Source organism: Brugia malayi, assembly GCF_000002995.4.
Source record: "Brugia malayi strain FR3 genome assembly, contig: Bm_v4_Chr2_contig_001, whole genome shotgun sequence".
Taxonomy (NCBI): Eukaryota; Metazoa; Nematoda; class Chromadorea; order Rhabditida; family Onchocercidae; genus Brugia; species Brugia malayi.
The window spans coordinates 8991264-9014598 of NW_025062476.1; the positions used below are offsets into that span (position 1 = coordinate 8991264).

The window sequence follows — 23335 nt, forward strand, 5'->3', positions numbered from 1 at the left end:
TCCATTCCATTTTATTTATTACTGATCATCCCAATCCCATGCCTCATTTTTTAAATATATACGTTATAAAATTTAAACTGTATAATAATATTTAAATATTATGGCAAACTGTAAAACTCAGTAATCAAAACCGAATGCTACAACCGAATGCTTCTACCAAGAAACAATTTCACATATCTTTAGATGGAAATGCTCTTATTCAAGAAAACTGATTCGTAAATTTCCGAAGAACATGAAGCGAGCTTTAAGGTAGCATTCCAAATCAGATTTTTATGCTTAAAAAAAAAGTCAAGTAATTTTGAAACTCGAATAAAATTTCATCCTAATGTACTAGGATAAAATTTCAAGGCAAATATTCCTCACTTAGAATAAAACAGGATTTAAACTTAACAGAAAACTTCATGTGAAGAAAATTCAGATCATTAATTATTTTTCTTCGTATGACTACATAACTGACGAGATCTAAAAGTATATGTCAAAGGATTAGGTAAATAAATGAGTGGCCACACAAAAACATTTCGCTGATTCCAAATGAATAACTTAGAAACTTTTAAATTTATGAACTATTTCTGCTCATAGCTTTACTAGACTTAGTATATATGACATTTTGTATATTCATAAATTTCTTAAGTCTCTTCACTCGTTCCCTGTTTAAGTGTTCATTTTGTCACCAACAATATGCACTAACAATCACAGATTCTGGATTTTTTTAAAGAATGCCTCGTTTCTTCTGAAGCTAATTTTTATTGTTAAGTTTAAGTGATATACAAAGATGACTGAAATTTAAACTTTGATATTACATACAAAGTGAAATCAAAATAGTTTTAACAATAGTAAACAGAGGGAGATATCAAATCCATTTTATTCGAAGCTTTGGAGTTTTATGAACGAGTTGGTTGTTTTTTATTTAAAACAGCGTCAGCAGTACATGATTCTATTACCGCTTCCTTTAACACCATTTCGTCTACATCGTCATTATTCACCACTCCAAACTGTACTTTTACCCGCGGTGGTTTGCGACGTCGATGTGCCTTTATTTTTTCCATAATTTTGTCAATCAACAGAGTTTCCAAGTTGGATACAGGCACTTCGAATGCTAAACTTAGGAACAAACCCGTAAAATATGCCATTGCAACAGCTATAGCAAACTGATAAAGCTGAAAAAAAGCCGTAAAAATACGGGTTTAGGATAGATATTCGATAATAAGAGTAGTAATCTAATCTAAGCTAAGCTAGAAAGCACAACCGAGCTTCCACAAGTAACTTAAAAATTATGAGAAAAATCGTAGTACTATGATACTATTCAGTCGTTTCGATCTTCTATATTATGATTATTATGATTAGGACAAATAAAATTTCGCCACATCATTTATCGTATAAAATATTTTTGTTTTAAAATATCGGTGATGTAGTATTTCTATTTTTAAGAGAATAAAAAAAAAAACAAAAGTTATTGAAGAACATGCCATTTGATAAACGGTAGTAAAATGAAAAGCATGTGGTCGACTCAAATAGTAAATTTGTAGTAAAATAGGATGAATGAGGTAGGCACAAAATGTTATACGACTTAATGGTATCCAAGCTCGCCAACCTAATATATTATTTACCGCTCCTGAAATTAAATTGCTCGTTGATGATTTCTCTCAAGATTGGCACTACCTGTAGCAAAAAATAAAATTAAAGCATATGTTTTTAGCATATGTTTTTATAAAGCAAAAATGTTGTTGAGTTTAAACCATTCAAAAGTCGGAAATGGAAATGCAGAAAAATGTTAAACAGCTAACCTCCATACCCAGTAGCGCATGCAAAAGTAATCCACGCTAAACTTAAGGCATAGGCATTACGTCCAAATAAGGCATAAATAATGCGTGCCGGGTCTGATATATCGCCTGTTCGAGCATAATTATATAAGCCAAACACGGCTAGAAGTCCCAAAACTGTAGACAGCATCCAGCCTGCTACTACTTTCCACTGGGAAAAAATGAGAAATTAAAAATTCGAAAAAAGTGAAATTACTTCCTGACAAAGAAGTTTTTTCTTTTAAATTTAAAAATACCCTAGGAAATGTGGGCCGAAGTGTACATTTATATACTGCGTAACCAACCAATATACCAATTATATATGGATTGCAACGAATATACGGTTTCACATAGACATCCGGCCAGTACGTGCTTAGATCCTGCACTCTGCAATTATCTTATTACCATTTGTAGAAAGTAGGCCATAGAGTTGATTCACTAAACCTAGATCAGCATTTCTATTTTTCATTTCGTAATTTGTTATATAAGCTTTATACTTGACTTGAAATGACTACAAATCCAACTTCAGAAAGTTATCAAAGAGTGAAAATTTGGACGCTCATAAAAAATGCAGTATAATTCAGAGAAGAAAAAAATGGAAACGTACAGTTGCAGTTTGGCGGTCAGTATGGGTGCAGGTGGATAGTTATTTGCAAGAATGATGAATAAATGTGCCAGAGATGACACAGTAATCAATGACAACGCAATAATGATGCCAACAAGCTGATTTCTACAAATCTAACTTCAAATTTTATTTTTGCTTGAAGGCTTTTATATTAATCAAAAGACTTAAATGCTATAACTGAATTTTATTTGACAAAAGAATATAATAACTAACCTATAGAGAAGTATAAGAAGTACTGGTGAAAAAATATGAAACTGCATGTCGTTGGCCATATACCACGTCCACCCCATGCACTTCAAATATTATAGCTTTAATCTTTTATCAGTTTTGCACAAGACTTAAAGAAGAGATTATGTTTAAAATAATATAACTGATATATGGAATATCAATAAGAAGAAATAAATACATGAAAATTCAAGTCTATATAAATAAGGAGTGCCTTGAATATGAATATATTTTAATCTCTAAATAAATATAGCAAATATTATTTATGAAGTGGAACTTACAAAAGACATGTTAAAAAATGTAAAGACCATGAAAAACTTACAACTTCAACATCTTGCAATAAAAAATTATTCATATAAATTAAGTTAGTCCACCAACTTTTGCGACAATAGTTCGCTTCAATAGGTCGCCAAAATGGTCCATCAGAGAAATGTGTAAATAAAGTGACATCCAGAACCATAATCATTAAGTATATGGGAGTAAGCCTTTAATTGGCAAGTAAAAAAACATCATAATGAACATGATATATGAATCTCCTAATCTGTTAAGAATTAAGAAGTAATAAGTAGAATCGTGGTATCCTGGACAGAGGAATAAAAACCTGATATATCGATGAATGTAGAAAAGCGACCACATATCTAATGAATATATAGAACGACCTTTTGCAGCTTCCGCTTCAAACTTTCGCATAAACAAATATGAAGTTAACATACCGCTGAAAATTGAGACATAACCAAAGGTTCACAAGCACAATTTAAGTATACTTAATGGAAATTCAAAACGCCATGAAATTTCCGAAGCTAAATCAAGTACCACAAAACAAAAATCTCCGAAATTTTTAGAAATTCCATACTTTGGTTGCCAAAAACAAATAACCTGAGATAAAAAAATGAATCAACAGCAAGTGGTGCTTGTACAATAATAAGGTTAAAAATTTTTTGTGGAAATGCAATCATTGCGGGTAACAAATTATCTGAAATAAATTATGGCATAAATGAAAATTTTATCTTTATTCCCAATTAAATACTGCTTGCAATTTTCGTAGGCTTTATATCTTTACGAAAAAGTTAGTTCATAAATTTCAAAACCAAACGCACCAACTGTTAGACTGCTGATAATGTAATAATATGAATGACCAAGGATGATCCAGAACATACTGAGCACTCTAGTACCATGAAGGCAGTGTATCTGATTACTTCGTTTCTCTGTTCTTAAAATATTTCGTCCATTTGTGTAAATCGAAAACGCTAATAATACTTTTAAGAACCAGTCTGAAATATTGCAAAAAATTAAAAAAGTAATTTAATCATAGTTTAACCTATTTTGTTCTTTACTGTATCATAAAATGAATTCTAGTTTTCAATCATGCTTTTCACAAGTTCATTGTCTATATCAACTGCTGCTATGGGCATTTAAAAATTTTTGCTGTCCTAACCACATATTGGACAAAGATTGTCACTTCATGAAGAATTAATTTTAACCCGCAATAGCTAATAGGTTATTAGCAGTAAAATTTCCTAGACAAAAGCAAAGAATTTTAGGGAAATTAAGGTCAACTTTGTTTTTTATTGTACATCTCATCCTCGTCGTTCTTCAGCTCCGTTTGATAAACAAGATAATCATACAGTGTGCCGAAAAGCATCAACACTAGTACAAAGAGCACAAAAAATCTGCAAAAAAGTTCATTGTAAAGCAGAAAGTCTGAACGAATAAATACTCAACGAACAACATATTCGAGAGAAGTATTCTTTTTCACTTTTAGAATTTTTTGACTTCGTTGACCATTTCCAAAATTTTTGTTTTTCGTGAAATCTGTAAGATTTAAAATGATCTACAAATTTTGAATTAGTTAGATGTAATTAACCCCTGCAACCTGTAATCTTTACGATATCAAACATTAAAAGCCGGGAAAAGTAAATTTCTTGTAATACTAAAAATAAAAAATACTGGCAGTTCATATCAAAACTTATTGTTCTGATTTAATACTATTTTGATTCGAGCATCCAAACGGCTGTTACAGAATTATTGAGTAACAGCTTTAGTTTAGACCAAAATAATAGACTTACAGTACAATTAATGAACTCGAATCATGGGAAAGTTGGAAGTGAGGTAAATTATTACGACAAATAATATCCACATTGCATACTATTTGTCTACCAATAGCGCTTTCAGCCGATTTGTAAACTGTAACTTGAAAAGGTTTAACCTTTAAATTTGACAAATTTTGAAATGGTTCAGAGAAGCAAGATGCATAACATACACTTGCCACCCGGAAGTTTTTGATTTTTGTTGTCACGATTTTCAGTCAAGTTTTCCAAATTCAAGATCCTAATAAAGACCTTGTAAATGCATTAATTTGAAAATTAAAAAATGACCTAATTCGAAAATTTTCTTCACATCATAATTTGTGCAAGAGTCTGGCGTGCAGATGCCATAGTTGAGCAATGGAATTAAAGTGAAGCATCTGTCATTTTCATCATTTGTTTCATTTGAGGGCCAAATGTTTGAACTACTAAAAAGAAAGATCAAAAAACTATAAAACTCATAATTAAACTAAGTATCCATAAAGCGTATTAATTTTTCAATTACATCTGAATGTAAAAAAATCGCCTACTTCTAGAAATTACTAGTTTTAAATGAAATGAAATTGAACTAGAATACATACTAAAAAGGAGGTTAAAAAAAATTGTAAAGAAAGTGCAAATGAGAATTGAATAGAAGCAAACCTGCAATGAACGTTAGAATTCTTTATAGGACTAGAAGCGATGTTTTTGAATGGATCAGCAGAACTGTATGGCTGGAAGCTGGCCAAGCAGTACTGACCTGACCATTTCTGTCTAAATAAAATTCGGTTGATTGTTTGAGTGTTTTGAATTTCCCATACGGTGAAGGTTGAAAAAAAAAAAAAAAAGTATTCCTTGAAAAGTTTAAAACAGAACTATTCTGTTTTTGAAGTTAAAAAATTTATTCGTTCGAATATTCGAGAGAATATAAATATTGAAGAACAACAAAATATACTGCTGGCGATTTTTGATAACTGAAATACGTCGACAAGCACTCCACGACCCGATCCAGAGATTATTACCGCTTAAAATACCAGCTGGTACTTTGCCCATTGCATCTAGTACTGCAACGGATAAAGGAACAGCTGATCAAAAAAAACATCAAACCATTAAAAAATTTATTCGATCCACAAATTCACAAAAAAAGTAAAACAAAATTGAAAGAACTATCAATTGAGGAGAAAGTATGTCAGAAAGTATGTATATACAGACAGAAAAAGTCTCCAAAATATCTGCAACAAAATCGTCATATTTAAAATTATACCGTTGAAAATCCACCGGTGATTTTGATGATTACGCATGTGAAATTCACAAGTACAATTAGTACAGCCACTGCGCTCATTGGAACGAGTATAATCCATAGCTGTCCAGAGAAAATAAGCTATATCGGCAAGACAAGGTGATGATACATCGTACTCCTAAAATAAAGTTAGTACAAAAATATTTCGTATGATTGTTATACTATTTAAGCAATTCCATCTATATCTATGTTTACCATTTAAAAGTATCTCCATTTAAAGGGAAAGTCCGTAATTTGTAAAATTTCAGACCGAAAACAATATTATTTTCTTAATTTAACAGTCATTATCAACGTGCTTCTCATATTCGAAAAGTGGTGTCAGAATTAGCGGTTTATCTATGCATCATTACAATACATACCAGATATTTTAGCAAGACTGTGCAAAGGTTCACAAAGTCAGTTACTTTAAGCGATTTCGTTTAATTCTCACTCTGAAGAGACTATATGAAAATCGGAATGCAAAGATGCTTTTCTCGCAAGAATTACGATGTAGCAATAAAATGAGGGATTTTAATAGTACGGTATACTTGACATTGAATTAAAATTTCATTTAATACTAGCCATTTCTTCAAAAAATATATAAGCATTACGGAAATAATAAAAGCATAAGTAAACAAGTGAATGAATGAAGTAAATAAAATTAATGATGAATAAGCAAAAAATAAAGGAATGAAACGGAACAAGAGCTAAAATATACCTTTAAAGGTTCCAACAAAGTGAGTAATCGTTTGATGTATGATTCATCGCCTGTTTTCAACGCTTTCTCAAATTTGCTAGTGGGATGAAGAAATAAAGTTCTGAAGAAATCCAAATCAATGATCAGTTGCCACTGTGAGTCGGCGAAAAATTCAGTGACGAATGCTCCCAGTACATTATCTGAATCTTTTTTATTTTCCAATCGTATTTCTTCTTCCAAGAAGTCGTCAGCAATAACTAGGAGAAGTGGAAAAACTAGAAGAAAACAAGTGTCTTTCAAAATTTGCATTAAGATCGCACCAAAATCTCGTAATTATGATCCCAGATGGAAACTATCAGTCAGTGAAATTTCACACTGACATTATCTTCGACAGTGGCAATTTTAGCTTTAATAACCTTATCAGTGCAGCGCGATGTTATCAGTATGATTACACGGAGCAGAAGCAACAGATGAGCTACGCAAGAGGGAAGATCGTATGGTTGCAGTGTAAGAGATCATCAAACAGTTGAAGTGTTGCCTATCTTGTGAAATGGCTGAACGATAATACGCAGGCCACTTCATCGACTCGTCTCTCCTTTGCTATCAGATATGATAAGTAGTTGATGAAGTAAGAAGAAGGGTAACAAAGGAATTATTGACATTTAACTTTGATTTGAAACATCCTTGATAAACTCGTAGTAATAACAGTGACTGATTTCCATCCCACAAACTCTCCTCAATTTCGTAACTCTATTCAAGCTAATAAGAACTCATAAATTCCAGTATTTTATTCTATAGGCAAATTTCATCACCTGAGAAATATTTGATAGACTAATAAGTACTTCGTTGTCCATCAAAACAAGTACGCAAGTACTTCGTTGTCCACCAAAACTCCCTTTTGAATTCAACAACAAACATTAAGAATTGGTAATAAAGGTTCTACGGAAAGATTTGATGGCAGGTATAGTGTGAGACCACTGCCAACATAGTTAACGAAGTAAATTGGTAGTAATCTCATTCTATTGAAGCTTATCCAGTAAATTTGCAAAATACTTTTTTTGGAATCTTTTGGCCTATAAAAAAAAAAAAAAAAAAAAAAAAAATTCGTTAGTGAATGATTTTTTCATTGACTTTTAAGAGTCAAACGACCAAATGCTTTGGCTACAACTTTACCAAAAAAGTCTTGCCAGCGTTGCTGACTCGATTTTCTGTAAATACCATGAACAGCTTCAGGTCTTCCATAATCTACAAGCAAATGTTTCAGCAACAGAGCATTAATGTTCATACAAATCTCCAAAGGTATCGTTATGTAAATATACGTTCACACCAAGCAGACCTTTCTACGCAAATTGATAAACTAGCCGTCTGAAAAAATTTCTTGAAAAAATTTGGCAGAAAATGTAACACAGATTTTTATTTGTTCACACATGTAACTTGGATATCATTTTTAAGCAGAACCAATAAATGAAAACTTAACATTCTGTGCTTTACTGCACAACTCGATTCGTTGGAATGGTCCTTTAAGAGGACAATCTTAACTTTATATTTTTATTACTAATCATTGATACTGAATACTGAACAACTTTAGAAACTTAAAGTTATAATAGAAGAAAAATCAGGGTAATAAATCCAAAACCGAAGATTAAGTCATGTATTGGTAAAACACTTGAAACAGCAAATGATGAAACATTAAATCATTTAAAAATTTATGACGATGTGGAGACGGGAGCAGATGTTGGAGGAGGTGGTGGTCTAGAAGGGCGCATGATGGGAGGCGGAGGAGGACGCATCATTCGTACTGAAGGAGGCGGTGGCGGAGGGAATGATGCGCGACCTTGCATAGGAGGAAACGGTGGAGGCATTCGAGGGAAACCCCTCGGAGGAGGTGGTGGAGGTGGCGTCGGTGTCGGTGTTGCTGGCGGTCGCATTCCTGGTGTTATCGGTGGTGGTGGTGGCATTCCCCACATTGGTAACGGCGCTGAAATTTTCGAACGGTGTACAATTATTCCGAAGGATGAAAAGCAGTTAATGTAAATTAAAAAAGTTTTTGGGTTTCAAATTAAAGGACTGCCAAATAAATTAACTATTCAAATGATATAAAATACAATCCCAACTTTGTTTTTTACTTGACAAACTGCACAAAGCAAATAGAATCCAAAGGTAACAAATACTCACCACTCATTGGCGGCGGTGGTCTAGGGGTACCAAGCGGTGTTGGTGGAGCAGGTGGTGGAGGTGGTGGTGGAATCGGTGTTGCACCAGGTGTAGGCATAGGTGGTGGAGGTGGTGGAAAGATTGCAGGCGGTGGTCCGGCCATTGGCTGGATCATCGGTGGAGGTATTGGAGGACCTGGTGGTGGTGGATGAAGTACAGGTGCAAGAGGCAATTTTCCATCAGAGAATATCTGATTTGGTTTGTCTGAAGGAAACAAAGGATTCTGTGCAGCTAGCATTCGTTCAGCAGCAGTACCGTGTCGTTCACCCTAAATGCCAGAAAATAAAACCAAAGAAACTGATAATTTCACTAACTTCAATTAACAGGAAACCCAAAACTGGTAAACTCATCCTTAAAATTTCCGTTTTTCTCTTTTTCTTTCGCAGAAAAAACTTTAAAAGCTCAGCACATTAGAAATATAAAGCAATAAAGGAAAACATCGAAAGTTTTTTTTTTTTTAAACGGCCAAAACCCAAATCAATAATTACATCACACGTTAGAGCATTAGTCTATAGATAGACCTACGTCGAATGAAGAAAGCATCGAAAACAAAAAATAAAATTGAGAAAAAGAACAAACCTTTGTATCTTTTTTGAATGCATAACTCACAGTGATAGCTCGATTGCAAAGAAATTGTCCATTCATTGCTTCAATAGCTGAATCTGATGCTTCAAAAGATGCAAAATTCACAAATGCAAAACCTTTACTGTTACCCGTTTCAGCATCACGCATTATTTTCGGAACCTGAAAAATAACCATTATTGAAATAATCATTATTAGCTTTAAACAGAGAATTTAGAAAAATGAAAAGCAACATTTCTGGTGATACAAAATAAAATATACAAAGTAACACCCACTTTTTCGTACAGGAATTATAGAGCTAAATCTACCGCCTTTCTAAAATATAGGGTTCTCCCTTGCGTGTAAGTGATAACTCTAGAAAAGACTATAATTAAGCCAAGTAATTATTTCAGAAAAGAAAAAAGACCTGTAAAATAACTCCAAATGCACTAAATGTATCAAAAAGTAATTTCTCATCCACTTCAGGGTCCAGATTACCAACGAATACGTTTGCGCCAACATCCATATTTTTTTCATGAGCGGACGCCTTATTTACCTGGAAAAATCGTCTCCAGCCAATATTAGACAAAAAGGAATTACTTTATTAAAAATTGTTTTATATCTAAAGACTTCACAGCCTCATTATCTTTACTGAAGTGCAATCATAACAAGAAAATACAGAACTGATGAACAGTATTAAACATAAAACTAATTCATATACAATACGAACGGCTCAAGGTTTTTGTAAACATGGAGAGATCCATTAATATTTCAGTTACTAAGGTCATGACCTTAGTAATAGTATAACATGCACTGGCATGTGGCTCAAATCACACTTTTTAAGCAAAATAATATTGATCGTTAAGTCAATCAGTTCTCCAATTCAGCATATTTCTAAAGGATTTTCAAATATGATATCAACAACCTTTATAGGCTTCCCATACAATTTTATCATGTTCATGATCTTAATTGCATAATCAGCATCTTCTTCACCCATGAATTCAATAAAACCGAAACTGAAACCAAAGACTCTTGTAAGTAAGGCTAATAACCACATCAATTCGATAAAGATAATCAAAAGTAAGAAAAAATTTAGCATTCAAACTGCTTAAATAAAAATCTCTATAAATTTGAATGTATACATTAACTTGCAAATTTAAAAAAATCCAGTACTTTGACAAATTTCAACATTAGATTCGAAACCTAATTTTAAATTCAAAATGAAATAACCCTTGATGTGAGCTTGTCACTCGGTCTTTCGGCATATTCACTGATACAACCGGCCCTGCTTGAACAAACAACTCCCATAAAATTGCGTCAGTCACTTTTTCATCCAAACCACCAACGTAAATTGTGGCATCTGGAAGTTGAATTTCATATAAAAAATTGACAGCAATGTCCTTCCCACAACCGTTAAAAACAGTGTAAGAAAACACAAAAAATTGAAAACATGTTTCGGATAGATTGAATTAGTAATTCAAAAAATCTGTTCAGAAACAGCAATGAAGTACGTTACATGAGGTGCATATTAAGAGTAAAGATATCACATTGTATTAAAAGTGAAGATAGCACATTTCAAGGCTCATAATCAAGAAAACCACACTCACCTTGATTCCTCTCCAAAATAGGTCCTGCTGACATATTCGGAGATAGAATTGCAGTATATGAAACACTTAAGTTGGGATTAAGTACTACTCAACAATAATTTCCTGCAACATATGAAATCATTAGTAAATATAATGCCAAAGAAAGTTTACTGGATCTTACTTTCTATGGATTTTAGAAAGAAAATTTGAACTTCAGAAGAGTATGAACCATTTTGATACAGAAATACTTCGAATCGATCATTTCAATAGATTATCAAATATTCAGATATCACGAATCCGAACAATCAGTGTTGAGTTTGTAAGGTAAGAGAGGGGAGCGATAGGGAATGGAGAATAAGAACCAAAAACTAGAAAATCAGATCGTTTTGCTGTTAGCTTACCCTCTCAGATTTGTAATGTAATTTTTGCAAATGAGGAAAAGACATGAGTAATTAATGTTATGGCTGTAGCATCATCATAGAGATCTTAGTGCTACAGTCCTAAATATTTTTAAGGAAAATTTGGACATGAAAATGAAAAATCACACAAAATATTTTCATGAATAATACATGAAATATAGCACTTCAAACTGTTAAAAATTTCTTCATAGATATATCAATGGCAATGAGATCGTCAGCAACAATGAATTTTAAAACAAAACAATCAGAACTATGTTTCAAGAAAATGGAAGAATTTCTTCCTCCAAATAACGGAGCCATGCTCGCTGTATTCCGCCTTTGAAACAAATCTGAAATTTAAAGAAGTTAATATAAAACAATCCCACTGAAAAAAAGAAAAAAATTTGACTTATATCAATAGTGAACTGCCCCACGAAAAAAATTGTTCATATCATAAAAATTTAATTCATTCTTCTTCATATCATAAAAATTCATTCTTCTCGTTAAAAACATACTTATCATCCCAAGCACCGAGTTTCACCGAATTTTGCCCACAGTGCCAAGCATACGTTATAGGATTAGCAACGTCTCTTAACTGTATATCATAAATTTGATCCACGAATGGTCGCAAATCTTTAACTCTAAAATTTGATCAGATTTAACACTAAAATTTAACCAAGCTGAAAGCTTGTTAAAATGAAAAACCTAAATGTTAAACGGAAACAATAATGGGAAATCCCACACAATACTTATTCAACAATTAATCACAAAAAGCTTGCTGAAATCGTTTTCCTTTTTTTTTTTTTTAAAGAAAAGATGGCGTTAAAAGCTCACACTCGTTCTTTGAATCCAGGAAATAAAACATTACCACCACAAAGAACAATGTTGTTCAACAATCGTCCTCGCATACCTTAAAAACATATGAACTTTTACGCTCCTACAGAAATTAACAAACCAAAAAGTATACTACTGTCAATAATCAATGTCAGAATCCTCAAAACAGATTACCATACGGGCATTTCTTTACAGCTGTTGCGATAGCTTCTGGTATACCCATCTGCGCAATTCCAATGTCCGACGGTGTAAAAAGTGTTTCAGGTACTGCAAATCTTTCTATATTCACTCTCAACTTCTGTAGATCATCGCCAACATTATCTTCAGGACTACGAACAAATCCGCGATTATGGATGTTGAAATCTGGAAGCACGTAATCCTGAACAATGGTATTCTCTTTTCCTCGGCACCTTAAAAAAGGAGGCTTAAGATATTATGCTACACGAAGAAAAAGAAAAAAAGAATTGAGAACTCCATATTAAAGTTTAGGAATAGCAGAAATAATAAGTTTGAAAATTTATCCGGATATAAAAGGCATTTTATATTCTAGATAATAATTTTAGTCCAATTACATATCTGAGCAACCGCTGAAGCAACAATAAACATCTATCAATTGCTTTGCCTTAGGAAGACGATATGTTTGTTGTTTGCAGTATGCACAACCCCCTGGGAAAAAATCATGTCTATTTAAAATGAAGATGGTATCCTTTTGCACAGTATGAACGGAATGTGCAGCAAATTTTATTTATTCCCAAAATGCTCTGTACTTCTTGAAAATTTACTTCGCAATGTCCATATGTTTGGCAAAATCATCGGCAACAAAACAAATATCTTCCTTGCATTCATTCATAACATATGTTTCTTCCATTACATTCAACTGTCTATATGAAATCCATTCTTTTAATAAATTAGTCAGAACTTTACCGCCAACATCAATTCTGAAATTCAAAAAAAAGATAACATGAAATAAAGAAAAGCTGGGGAAATCAGTTTTCTCTTTGTCTTACCCCAATTTCATTCTGAAAATCGTGCTACAGGAAAAAAGCACGGAAAAATAAATTGAACTTGCATCTTTTTTACAGAAAATCATATCAAGTTGCAAATTTCGAATTGAAGGATTTAAACCTACCTTAAAATGCCCTCTCGAATAACTTTTCCATTATAATAAGGCACGATATGAGTAAATGAAAAACCTGTATCTACGACAATACAGCAAAGTTGATCCTTGTATTCCTGCGACACAGTATCAGCCATTGCAACGAGTGAAGAAGCTGAAGACAGACGTTTAAAAGAATTTTAATGAATTTTCGACAAAACATAAAACTGAGAGTGGAATATCAAGTCAAGGAAAATTTTTTGATTCGCATTTAGATAAACTGGAATGAAATCTAACTACATCAAAATATCTCATTTAGTTTCACAGGACTACCTACCACTTGTTTTGACAACTGAATGAAATCCATACTGCTCAAAGAGTATTTCATCCGAAAAATCCCGGATTGCTGGCACACTATAAATGGTATCGGTCATGATGAGACGAGTATCGGAGAATGAAACATTCAGAGCATTTTTTCCAAATACTCTATCCCATATTTGTTGTTCTACATCCCAATTAACTAAAATACTTGCGATATAAAAAAAATTACGTCCGAACAAGATGCATTCCACAGCATTTCTGCTATTGAAACCAAATTCTTAAAAGCATCAACACACTAACCAATATATCCCTTTTCCGCTGGAGTAAGAAAAAAAATGCTAGAATGATCACGACACTCTTCAACTTCATCTGCCACAAAAACCCTTTTGCGATCAGTTTTCGTCTTAATAATACAGTTTGGGAATAATCTGAAATTAACCATTCAAAGTTCTCTTAAATAACTAGAAGCCTGACCCAAAAGCTGCAGATAAAAACACTCGCTTTTAGCAAGTCTAAAATCGAGAAATTCAAATCACTGAATATAAGAATATAAGAAAGTCATTTTCTTCTCTGTCAAACCTGGTAATGATAAGAATAAGGAAAATTATTAAACGCTACTTTGGTTGGTCGTCCTTTACATAACCAGCTTTGATAGTGCTACAGCCATTGTCAAATATAAGCGTATACGACATGGCGCTGAAAATTTAGGAAATATTTAAACAGAAATTTCACTTGTTCTCCTTAAATACTTTTATAAAAGACGAAAATATGGAAATGTACTACATGTTTCTTCAAAAATAGCAGGTGCTTCAGTTTTAATACATCCCACATCAAAATAAGCGCATATAAAAAAGAAGAAAGATCCAACAGTCGCATGGAAATGAAAAGAAATGAAGTAATTGCATAATACTATCACAAAATTTTCAAAAGACACCTTATTTTACCCAAAAGGATATCTAAAGGAAATATAAGGTATTCATATTTATTAGTTAAACCGAAAAAATTTTTTTAAGTAATAGTTTACTTAAATCAAGAAAAATACAGCAATATTAAGTTTGTAAACCCTGATTATAAACATAATTTGTCACAATTTTTTTGAATAAACAAAGTACCAGAAATAAAAGAACATGCAAGGCGTTATTCTCGATTAGAATATGTCATTTCAACCCTTGTACTGGTATGATGTCAGTGATGTGACAAAAGAGCATTCAGCATATTCAGTTCTTCGATTTGCATATCAATTTTACTTCCAGCTTCGATAAAATCCCAATCTATAAAATGCTGAATTCATCGAAAGAGATGGTTTCGACTCGGGAGAAGCTTGAGAGGAAAGCAGAGGGCATAATCATCACCAAAGAAAAATGTCAAATACTAATCCTATCCAAACTTCCTCAAGAAGCTAAAAAAAAAACAACTTGGAAGGTTGATTCTTTATTTCATTTGAAGCAAGATTAAACAGTGTTTGTTTAATACCAAAATGTTACGCTCGCCTGTTTTCCTCCATTCGGTGGTCAGGTAATCAAATAGAGATCACTTCTATTGGATATTAATAAATAAAACTATGTCTTTTGTAAAACAAAGCAGATTGCAGAGATTATTTCACGCCCCACTTTGTTCTATACTCTTTCCATTTGTTACGAACAGAGCTAAATCCAAATATTAGCGAAGAGTTGTCTGATAAGCGTAAATCCCACGCTTTAATTTCATGAGGATAAACCAAACTGTAACGCTGGCTTATTTCGTCATTCTGAGAAAAAGGAAAAAAGAAAAGAAAAACTCCATTTTTAAATAAATTTAAAGTCACACAAAGCTACATCCAGTATGCTTCTATTGTAAAACCTCGTTCAAATAAGTTTGAACGAACGAATGGAGACCGAAATGAAAATTACAAGACAAAATGTTAAGGCCACATATTTAACATATTTATTTCTCGAGCAATAACTGACAGTCATTAGAATGCTCCATTTTCATTACGCTATGCGATTTTTGGACTTAAAATTTTTTTTATAATACTGTCCTCCTTCTCTAATCAGCTGTTTTCATACACATACGCTTAATCTAAAATGTATACCTTTATCAATGGAAAGTTGCATTGTATATTATTCATGTTCAAATTTGTTTTTGAACACGTATTCAGCGCTAACAACCAAAGAAGTCATGTAAGAAGCATTTAGCAAAAACAACACTTCAGGCTAAAATCTTCAGCCATAGATGCAAAGAGTTACATAGACATTACATATAGGATTGAGGCAAGATTTGAAAGCTTATTCAAGTTAAAAACGTATTCAGTAATACTTTAAACAGATAGAAGGAGATGAACCACCTTCCCAGGACTGTCATACTTTCAATTCCACTAGGAAAAAAAATATGTAAAACTATCACCGTATTGTCAACAAGAGAACACTTTCGAACTCTTTTGGTACATTGCAGCTCAATAATTGTAAATTAATCTGCATTTTTGGCATTCTGTATTACCTGACATTTGCACAGTTGTCAGTTGTATAGTTGCAAGGACCTTAATTTCCACCGCTACTATTTCGGAATATCAAAACATCGACATTTTGTAGCTGATCCTTTCTAATTGCATTTCACGGTATTCACAGGAAACGACGGCCATGTTTTTTCTTCAGGTGAAGCGTACACACCTTAATTTATTTCATTGTTATCATCGAGTAGCAATGAGTGCGTGTATTTTCAATGATGTGTATAGCAGAAGGTCTTCCTTTCATCCAAGCTTATTTATTCTGTGTGTTAAACTTTTCCTGAAAGCTTTTCACAAGTTTTCGGAAATTTTTTAGTGCATTGATCTTTGACCTTGCGAATCAGTTGACTCTCATAATCCATCTACAATAATTGAGGTATTACAGGAACAGAAGATGGACACATTTAGAATGATTTAGCACTAGAACTCTAAAAGTGCTTTTTAGATTTTTTTGATCGCGTATTCCAGTCGGGTTTGAAGTGCTAATGGAAACGGAGGAAAGTGGTATGGAGACTCCAAATTATACTCCAATGTACCGTTATCAGTTCCGAGTGATACTAATCGGTGACTCTACCGTGGGAAAATCTAGTTTGCTTCGGCATTTTACAGAGGGAAAGTGTGCCGAAATTTGTGATCCCACAGTTGGTGTTGATTTCTATGCCCGAATGGTGGAAGTTAAACCAGGGTATCGGATAAAGTTGCAACTTTGGGATACTGCTGGGCAAGAGAAGTTCAGGTAAGATGATTTGAAAAAGTCTTTTATTTCAGTGACTATTGGTCGAAGCTGATACTGAATGAATAATCTGATTGGTAACTAACGAGATACTGTCAGTATTACTTAGATACAATCATAGATCATGTGCAGATGGGAGCTCTGCCCAGTATTCCCGTAATATGTTATAGATAGTTTAATAACAACCAGGAATTGTTGGTTGAAGCTGAATTTCGGTCACCAGCAATTCATCTTATTTAAAACAGATTTAGATCAGATTCATTTTTGAGTTTACATGTTTCATGTGTGTTCCATCTCAGTTTCATTTATTAGCAAAATCCTTTGCTGAAGGAACAAATAATAAATGCGCTTCAGATCGATAACACGTTCCTACTACCGTAATTCTGTGGGTGTTATTGTTGTTTATGATATAACAAATCGATCAACATTCGACCATGTTGCACAATGGCTAAAAGAGGCAGAACAGAATGTTGGGGGTCCACAACCAAACAACTGTGTCTTCCAACTCATCGGCCATAAAGCTGATCTAAATGATGAACGCCAGGTATGGCACACACCATTCTGCAAATAAACATTTGCTAGCTGTTCACGATGATGCACCGCCTCAAGTTCACGGTTCTTCGTCACAATCTTCAGTATCAAAATATCTTTTATATTTATCCATATTTATCACAAAGCGGAAGTAACTTTTACTATGAGTGTATTTGATTCAAGTTATCTGCTACTTTTTGTTTGATGGTTATAACTTGCATCAAAAGTTCGTTGGCATCATTCAGTAATGCATTGCATTCATAAGAAAATACTGATGAGACGTTGCAGCTGGAAATTTCGACGAACATTTATCAAAAAAAAAAAAAAAAAAGAAAACAAATAAATAAATAGAATTGCAAATGGCCAGTTCAGGTCTGTTTCTTGTAGTACCATTTTTAGGTAATGTATGAAGAAGGCGAATATTTTGCCAAATATAACAAAATCAAATTTTTGGAAACATCAGCAGTTACGGGTGAAAATGTGCAGGTAAGTGTTATAGGTATTATAGTAATACCTATAACATTAAGTATTATAGTAAGTGTTATAGTAAGTATTATAGTAAGTGTTATATTTCTGGAAGGCTTACAAACTGCTTGCGTGGATTATAACAATACGATAGCCATTAAAATGAAGTTAAATTGTGATTTCTCGCGTTTGTTAGAGACCAATTTGAATAGGCTTAACTATGTGATTTAGTGAAGCTTAATTCGAATTTTCAGGAGTCGTTTAAAATGATTGCACGAGAAATCTGTGATCGAATTGAGAATGGACAGTTGCGTGTAGTTGATGGTTGGGAAGGTATTCGAAGTGGTATGATGCGCGCGAAGTCATTAACATTGTCGGAAAGCTCGGATTCACCACTTTCAACTTGCGCATGCTAGCTGGCTTCATATTGTACATTCCTCAGTAATTATATATAATTGTTACTCTGTACAGAAGGAAAAAATAGTTCGCGTTATTCAGTTACTGTTAATAACTTTTCACAGTCAGTATTTCTAATTAATTTTCAGTTTTCCAATTTGATAATGTTTGAAGTTGTGAGAACAGTGTTTGGCAACATATTAAGCCTTCAAAAAACATAGATAATTCATCAATTAATGAGGTAGAAAGAAAACAAGCTTTATTAATTTTAGGTTAAAATTAGGCTAGAATTTCCAGCACTATTTACTCCTATAGTTTGGTCTAGAAATTGGAAGCTTTTTTTGAAATGTCTTAAAATACTTGTTTTTATTTACAGTGTCTTCTCTCTATACATAATTATTGCACACATTTCCAAGCACAAAATTTTTCGTGTATTTTTACTACGCATATGTTGCTTTCTTTTTACCAGTTCTCTTGTCTATCTTTGTAGATTTAATTACTTCTCAATGTTTTTGTGCCTTATTGTAATGAAAATACCAATGAAAGTACCCACCATGTTTCTTTCTGTTCAGAACGAAAATATTAGTTTTCAGGGTTAATTTAATTATGATTTATTCCCTTACTAAGTTTAAAAATTCATCCGCTCGAGTGAAAATTCTCCTGAAATTTAACTGATTTAGTAGGATTCCGTTAATCTATTGCAAGTAAAATTTCAACACTCAAAAGTTAGTCTTCATTAAACTGGATTTACATTATTATTACTATTATTATTATTAGTAGTAGTAGTAGTAATTATTAATTATTGGTTATTATTATTATTATTAATTCTATTTATATTATTATTATTATCAATTATTCTATTATTAATTATTATTATTAATATTAATTATTATTATTAATATATCTATTATTAATTATTATAATTATTATTATTCATTATTTATTATTTATTAATATTAATTACTGTTAGTACTAATCATTATTAATTAAATGATCGTACGATATTACACTTACATAAGGATGAGATCAACAAAGTGGATACTAAATTATACCAACAAATTGCTAATATTGTCTAAATTGTAATTTCGCTTCAGCAATATTATTCCTGCTCTTTCTGCAGCACCGTTTGTTGAAGTGATGGTGTGGATGAGTCAGTGCCGAAACAAACCGAATTGAATTTGCAGCATCCAAAACTAAGCCAGGGCAATGATTTTAATTTCTTACATAACATGATAGGGTTGGCTTATAACGAAGTGAATGATTGAGGTGGGTATAGAGCTGTCGGTGGGAATTGGTCTATAACATTATGCTTCAATTACTTATAAGAATGTCAGATCGAAAGTATTTCGACATTGCAAGTAGATAATTTTTAAGTATAATAAATATATTTTATAACGATGGAAACTAATTGAACAGAAAGCTTAGAGTCTTTAATAATCGAATCCAAGTTTGGTTGTCAAATTGGAAGATCTTAACAACAAAATATATGAAGCATTGTATGCTTTTTTAGTAGATTGTAACATTTCAGAAGTTACAATTCTACATGAGTTTAGTCACAATTGAGAGTTCAGATACAAAGAGCAGTTTTTATCTGTGAAAGGAATATTCAGAGTCCTGTCTACAAATTCTTGTCTTATGGAGTTAATACAAAATTATTTTGACATTTTATATTTTGGTTTTTTCGACAAGCGCTGTTTTACAATACTGATTTAGAATCTATTGGGGGTTTGTGAGTTGCTTTCTTTTGATTATTATTAGAATGTTGATTAAGCCTTGTCTTTGCAAAAAGTGAATTGAAATGCCATTTTCTGTATTGTGTCAGACATTTTCCATATATAGTAGTAGGCGAAAAAGTAAAAATAGATCCAGAACTGGTGCCTGGTATTCAGTTGATTTATAGGAAGCAAATATTTATTGGTAAAATAACCAGGTTATTTGAAGGAATTGGGTATGTTTATAGCATGTTAGTCTCGCTCTTTAATACTTAATTATCCACTTATGGAAATGTCATTTCATTTTAAGTACTTTCACAAAAGATAAACGAGCAAAAAGATTTGTGGAAGGTTGGTTTGAGTTTTTATTAATAAATCTGACAAAACGAGTAGCTGTATCATTACACAGCGGTCAGTGGAGAACGACGAAGTATTGCTCGAGAATCTCTCTGGACAATGAAGTATTTAAGTGAGTTTAAGAGGATATATTTGTGGAAAAATTAAATTTCGAGCATCGGATCGAACAACAACGAATGCGTGTTGATATAACTCAAGCAAAAGACAGATCTCGTTTTTTCTAGTGAAATGCAGAAGGGAGAAGAGCTAAAAAAGCAGGAAGAAAGGTGGCATATGGGATGATAAATGCAATAATGTTCAATGATGAAGAAAATAAGAAGTATGAACATAGGAAAGTTCACTGGATGAATTCATTATGAGATTCATTTCTGCAGGAGGTTATTACCATTATTTTGTTGTTATGCTCACTTATGACTTTTTTTTCTTTGTTTGAATAGACTGTAAACCAGTGTACTTCAGTGTACTTTGCCTCATTAAAAGTCCAAAATAATGTGGAAAATCACATTATGTACCTTACAATATCAAAGTTTCTATTCTAAAAGCTGGGAATGATTAACGTAAGATTTGATTGATTGCAGTTCTGCTGTAGGTTTTCTCCTGTTTTTTATCTGAAAAAATTGTTACACATTTTTCATCCCTCTTTCAAACGTTGATCTGTGTGGATAAGTGATGGATACCCACACACCTAAAAGATCATCTTATCGAATTCTACGACCATTTTGAATTTTAAGTCTTTTGAAGTATAATTTTTCCATATGCACATCATTTTTGAAGGAAATGAACAAGAAACTGGCCTACTTTCCATTTCATTTTTGGCAACAGTAATAATGGTCTTTACCCGTGTCTTAAATCCATTTCTGTTGTGCTTTTTTCACGTCTACTTCACTTTATCACTAACTTGTTGCATGCGTAGGAGCCACTGCACGGATATGTGAGCTATAAATTCTTCATGAACTTCATTGTGCATTCTGCTTCGGATATATCCAGTTCAAGCATGTCTCTTGGAAAATAGTTGGCAATCGTGTTTTGAATTCTTTCCATCCATAGTATCGGTGGAAGAATTTTCTCTTTTCTATTTCGGTACAGTTATATGTGACTTTGTTCATCAACACCCATTTGTTACCCATGAGAAATAATTCATTTCCAAATGACGGTAAGTAATACTGTACAATTAACTTGCCTCTAAATCTATACTGCTGTGAAAGGAGAAATTGATCACTTCATCAGCCTGTGTGACAAATGCTCCCATAATTTATCTTATGGACATCATATGAAAAAGAATACGTTGTAACAAATCCATTTATTCAATGTGAGTGACCTCCTCATCTAAATTTTTAAGATTCACTCCAATATCTATTCACAGCGCACATTTATTTCCTCAGATCTTTGAATTCGAATAAGGCTTTTTTGCTCTTTAGTAATGTTTTTTAGTTATTTTGGATATAGTACATCTCAAATAACAGAATAAGACTTCAATGTATTAAACTGACACTATAATTAAAAACCCATCACCTGCAAACTGCTCCAAAACTGATTGTAATTTGCTCCTACATTGATTCAATATTTTTCTTACAAGTATATATTCCAGTAATATAAAGTCTCAAGTTTATGAAGTTGGGGAGATATTGTATCAGAAATAACAATAAAATATAAATGGCGCCAAATAAGACTCATTCACGTCTTCAGCACTGATTCTACATTACTGAGCCGTTACTGCTACAATAAGTTGGCCCATGGCGGTATTATTGGTTGCGGATTTTGCAAATAACTCATAACAACAGCGGAAATTGAGAGCCTGAAAAACCTGGTATTCTCAGCTGTTTATCAAGACCAACTGCAAATAGACTAACAAAGCAAAGTATATAAGCTCTGCAAAGCTGAAGCAAATTATGTAGGATCAAGTTAGCTAAAAATTATTGACTGTGCTTTTGTCTATATGAATCTCGATTACGTATTATAAAAGAACTTACATGAAACTGCTAACAATTTGTTTTGCATCATCGCTTGTTCTTGCATTCGCAAAACTAACACAAGAACATAGAAGGGCGACCCATGCGCACCATTTCATCTGATAAAAGATTAAATTGGAATAGATAAAAAATCAAACTTTTCTGTTTCTATTCTACCAACCCCACATAAGTAGTCTTCCAGATAAAGTTTTCTCATTAAAACACAACCTTCTTAGCTAAAAAATAATGATTATTTACTTCATTCTCTCATTTAGTGCAACGGAACGTCATAACTCTTCTTCGCAAAAACATTAGCGCAAACCCTACATTTGAGTGTTTCATGAAAAATCAATATTCTGATTACTACAAACGTTGCGTTATTGAATCATTTAGATAACTTCGGTATTTCAGAGAGGTCATAACACCGAAAACTTTAAAACAAATTAACAAGAAATGAAAAACATACTCTCATCATTAATCCACACATACTAAAAACCATTCCTAACACATTCATATATTCAGGGATTGGGTCATCTGTCAGCGAAAGAGATGACTGCGGATCCACAGGTTTATATCTAGAAAAAGTGAAAGGAAAACTTTCCTGAAATTCAAATCAAAGTCCATAAACCATATTCACACCATAAAACTGATTTCTTGTCTCCTACGGTTAGGTGTGACCAATTGTTTTTAATACAAAGATTGTAAAACTCGGAGTCGTTAATACTGGAACTAATTGCTACACAGAACCGAACAAATTGGTAGTAACTTTACCTTACTATCCTGGTAGGCCTTTTCACATCGCCGTTCTGCATGTTTATTCTAGTGAGAGAATAGTCAATAACAACGAACCTGAAGTTCTTATTTTTTATTACGAATCATTCCATGCGACATAATGAAGCGGAAATGATTTCGTGAAACTGTTAAGATTAAAATTAACACCCCAACCCTCAAACCCTCCATTCAAAATCTTTGAATTCTACGAGCAGAACATCGGACCACAATCGCTAAATAT

The 23335-nt window shown here is 32.8% G+C and overlaps 5 protein-coding genes across 7 annotated transcripts; 1 reads left to right on the top strand and 4 right to left on the bottom strand.

The window, feature by feature from the left end:
- Window positions 1-881: 881 nt before the first annotated feature.
- Bma-nrf-6 (Uncharacterized protein) lies at window positions 882-6997 on the bottom strand (the record flags this gene model as incomplete). The annotated part of the gene is made up of 17 exons (XM_043078986.1): window positions 882-1157; window positions 1467-1612; window positions 1785-1971; window positions 2057-2186; window positions 2407-2529; window positions 2638-2717; window positions 2972-3134; window positions 3251-3364; window positions 3526-3622; window positions 3747-3920; window positions 4207-4319; window positions 4716-4833; window positions 5025-5161; window positions 5376-5486; window positions 5668-5776; window positions 5977-6130; window positions 6710-6997. 17 exons carry the CDS (start codon window positions 6995-6997, stop codon window positions 882-884), a joined length of 2520 nt encoding a protein of 839 aa, XP_042934920.1.
- Window positions 6998-8394: 1397 nt separating this feature from the next.
- Bma-sap-49 (Uncharacterized protein) lies at window positions 8395-11104 on the bottom strand (the record flags this gene model as incomplete). 2 transcript variants are annotated; one of them, XM_001900118.2, is made up of 7 exons in its annotated part: window positions 8395-8666; window positions 8864-9170; window positions 9482-9646; window positions 9891-10019; window positions 10389-10479; window positions 10694-10823; window positions 11071-11104. In XM_001900118.2, 7 exons carry the CDS (start codon window positions 11102-11104, stop codon window positions 8395-8397), a joined length of 1128 nt encoding a protein of 375 aa, XP_001900153.2. The 2 variants fall into 2 exon arrangements, with proteins under 2 accessions (XP_001900153.2, XP_042934921.1); XM_043078987.1 differs by lacking the exon at window positions 11071-11104 and having other exon boundaries at window positions 10694-10728.
- Window positions 11105-11718: 614 nt separating this feature from the next.
- Bma-arp-6 (Uncharacterized protein) lies at window positions 11719-14827 on the bottom strand (the record flags this gene model as incomplete). 2 transcript variants are annotated; one of them, XM_001900117.2, is made up of 10 exons in its annotated part: window positions 11719-11797; window positions 11963-12088; window positions 12282-12357; window positions 12456-12691; window positions 13064-13219; window positions 13411-13552; window positions 13715-13897; window positions 13999-14126; window positions 14317-14394; window positions 14811-14827. In XM_001900117.2, 10 exons carry the CDS (start codon window positions 14825-14827, stop codon window positions 11719-11721), a joined length of 1221 nt encoding a protein of 406 aa, XP_001900152.1. The 2 variants fall into 2 exon arrangements, with proteins under 2 accessions (XP_001900152.1, XP_042934922.1); XM_043078988.1 differs by lacking the exon at window positions 14811-14827 and having other exon boundaries at window positions 14317-14390.
- Window positions 14828-16665: 1838 nt separating this feature from the next.
- Bma-rab-39 (Uncharacterized protein) lies at window positions 16666-18325 on the top strand (the record flags this gene model as incomplete). Its single annotated transcript, XM_001900116.2, has 4 exons — window positions 16666-16916; window positions 17268-17457; window positions 17844-17930; window positions 18164-18325. The coding sequence occupies 4 exons, from the start codon at window positions 16666-16668 to the stop codon at window positions 18323-18325; spliced, it is 690 nt and encodes a 229-aa protein (XP_001900151.1).
- A 3765-nt stretch (window positions 18326-22090) lies between these two features.
- On the bottom strand, window positions 22091-23135 carry Bm4967 (Uncharacterized protein; the record flags this gene model as incomplete). Its single annotated transcript, XM_001900115.1, has 4 exons — window positions 22091-22169; window positions 22345-22442; window positions 22790-22898; window positions 23095-23135. 4 exons carry the CDS (start codon window positions 23133-23135, stop codon window positions 22091-22093), a joined length of 327 nt encoding a protein of 108 aa, XP_001900150.1.
- Between the last annotated feature and the right edge of the window lie 200 nt (window positions 23136-23335).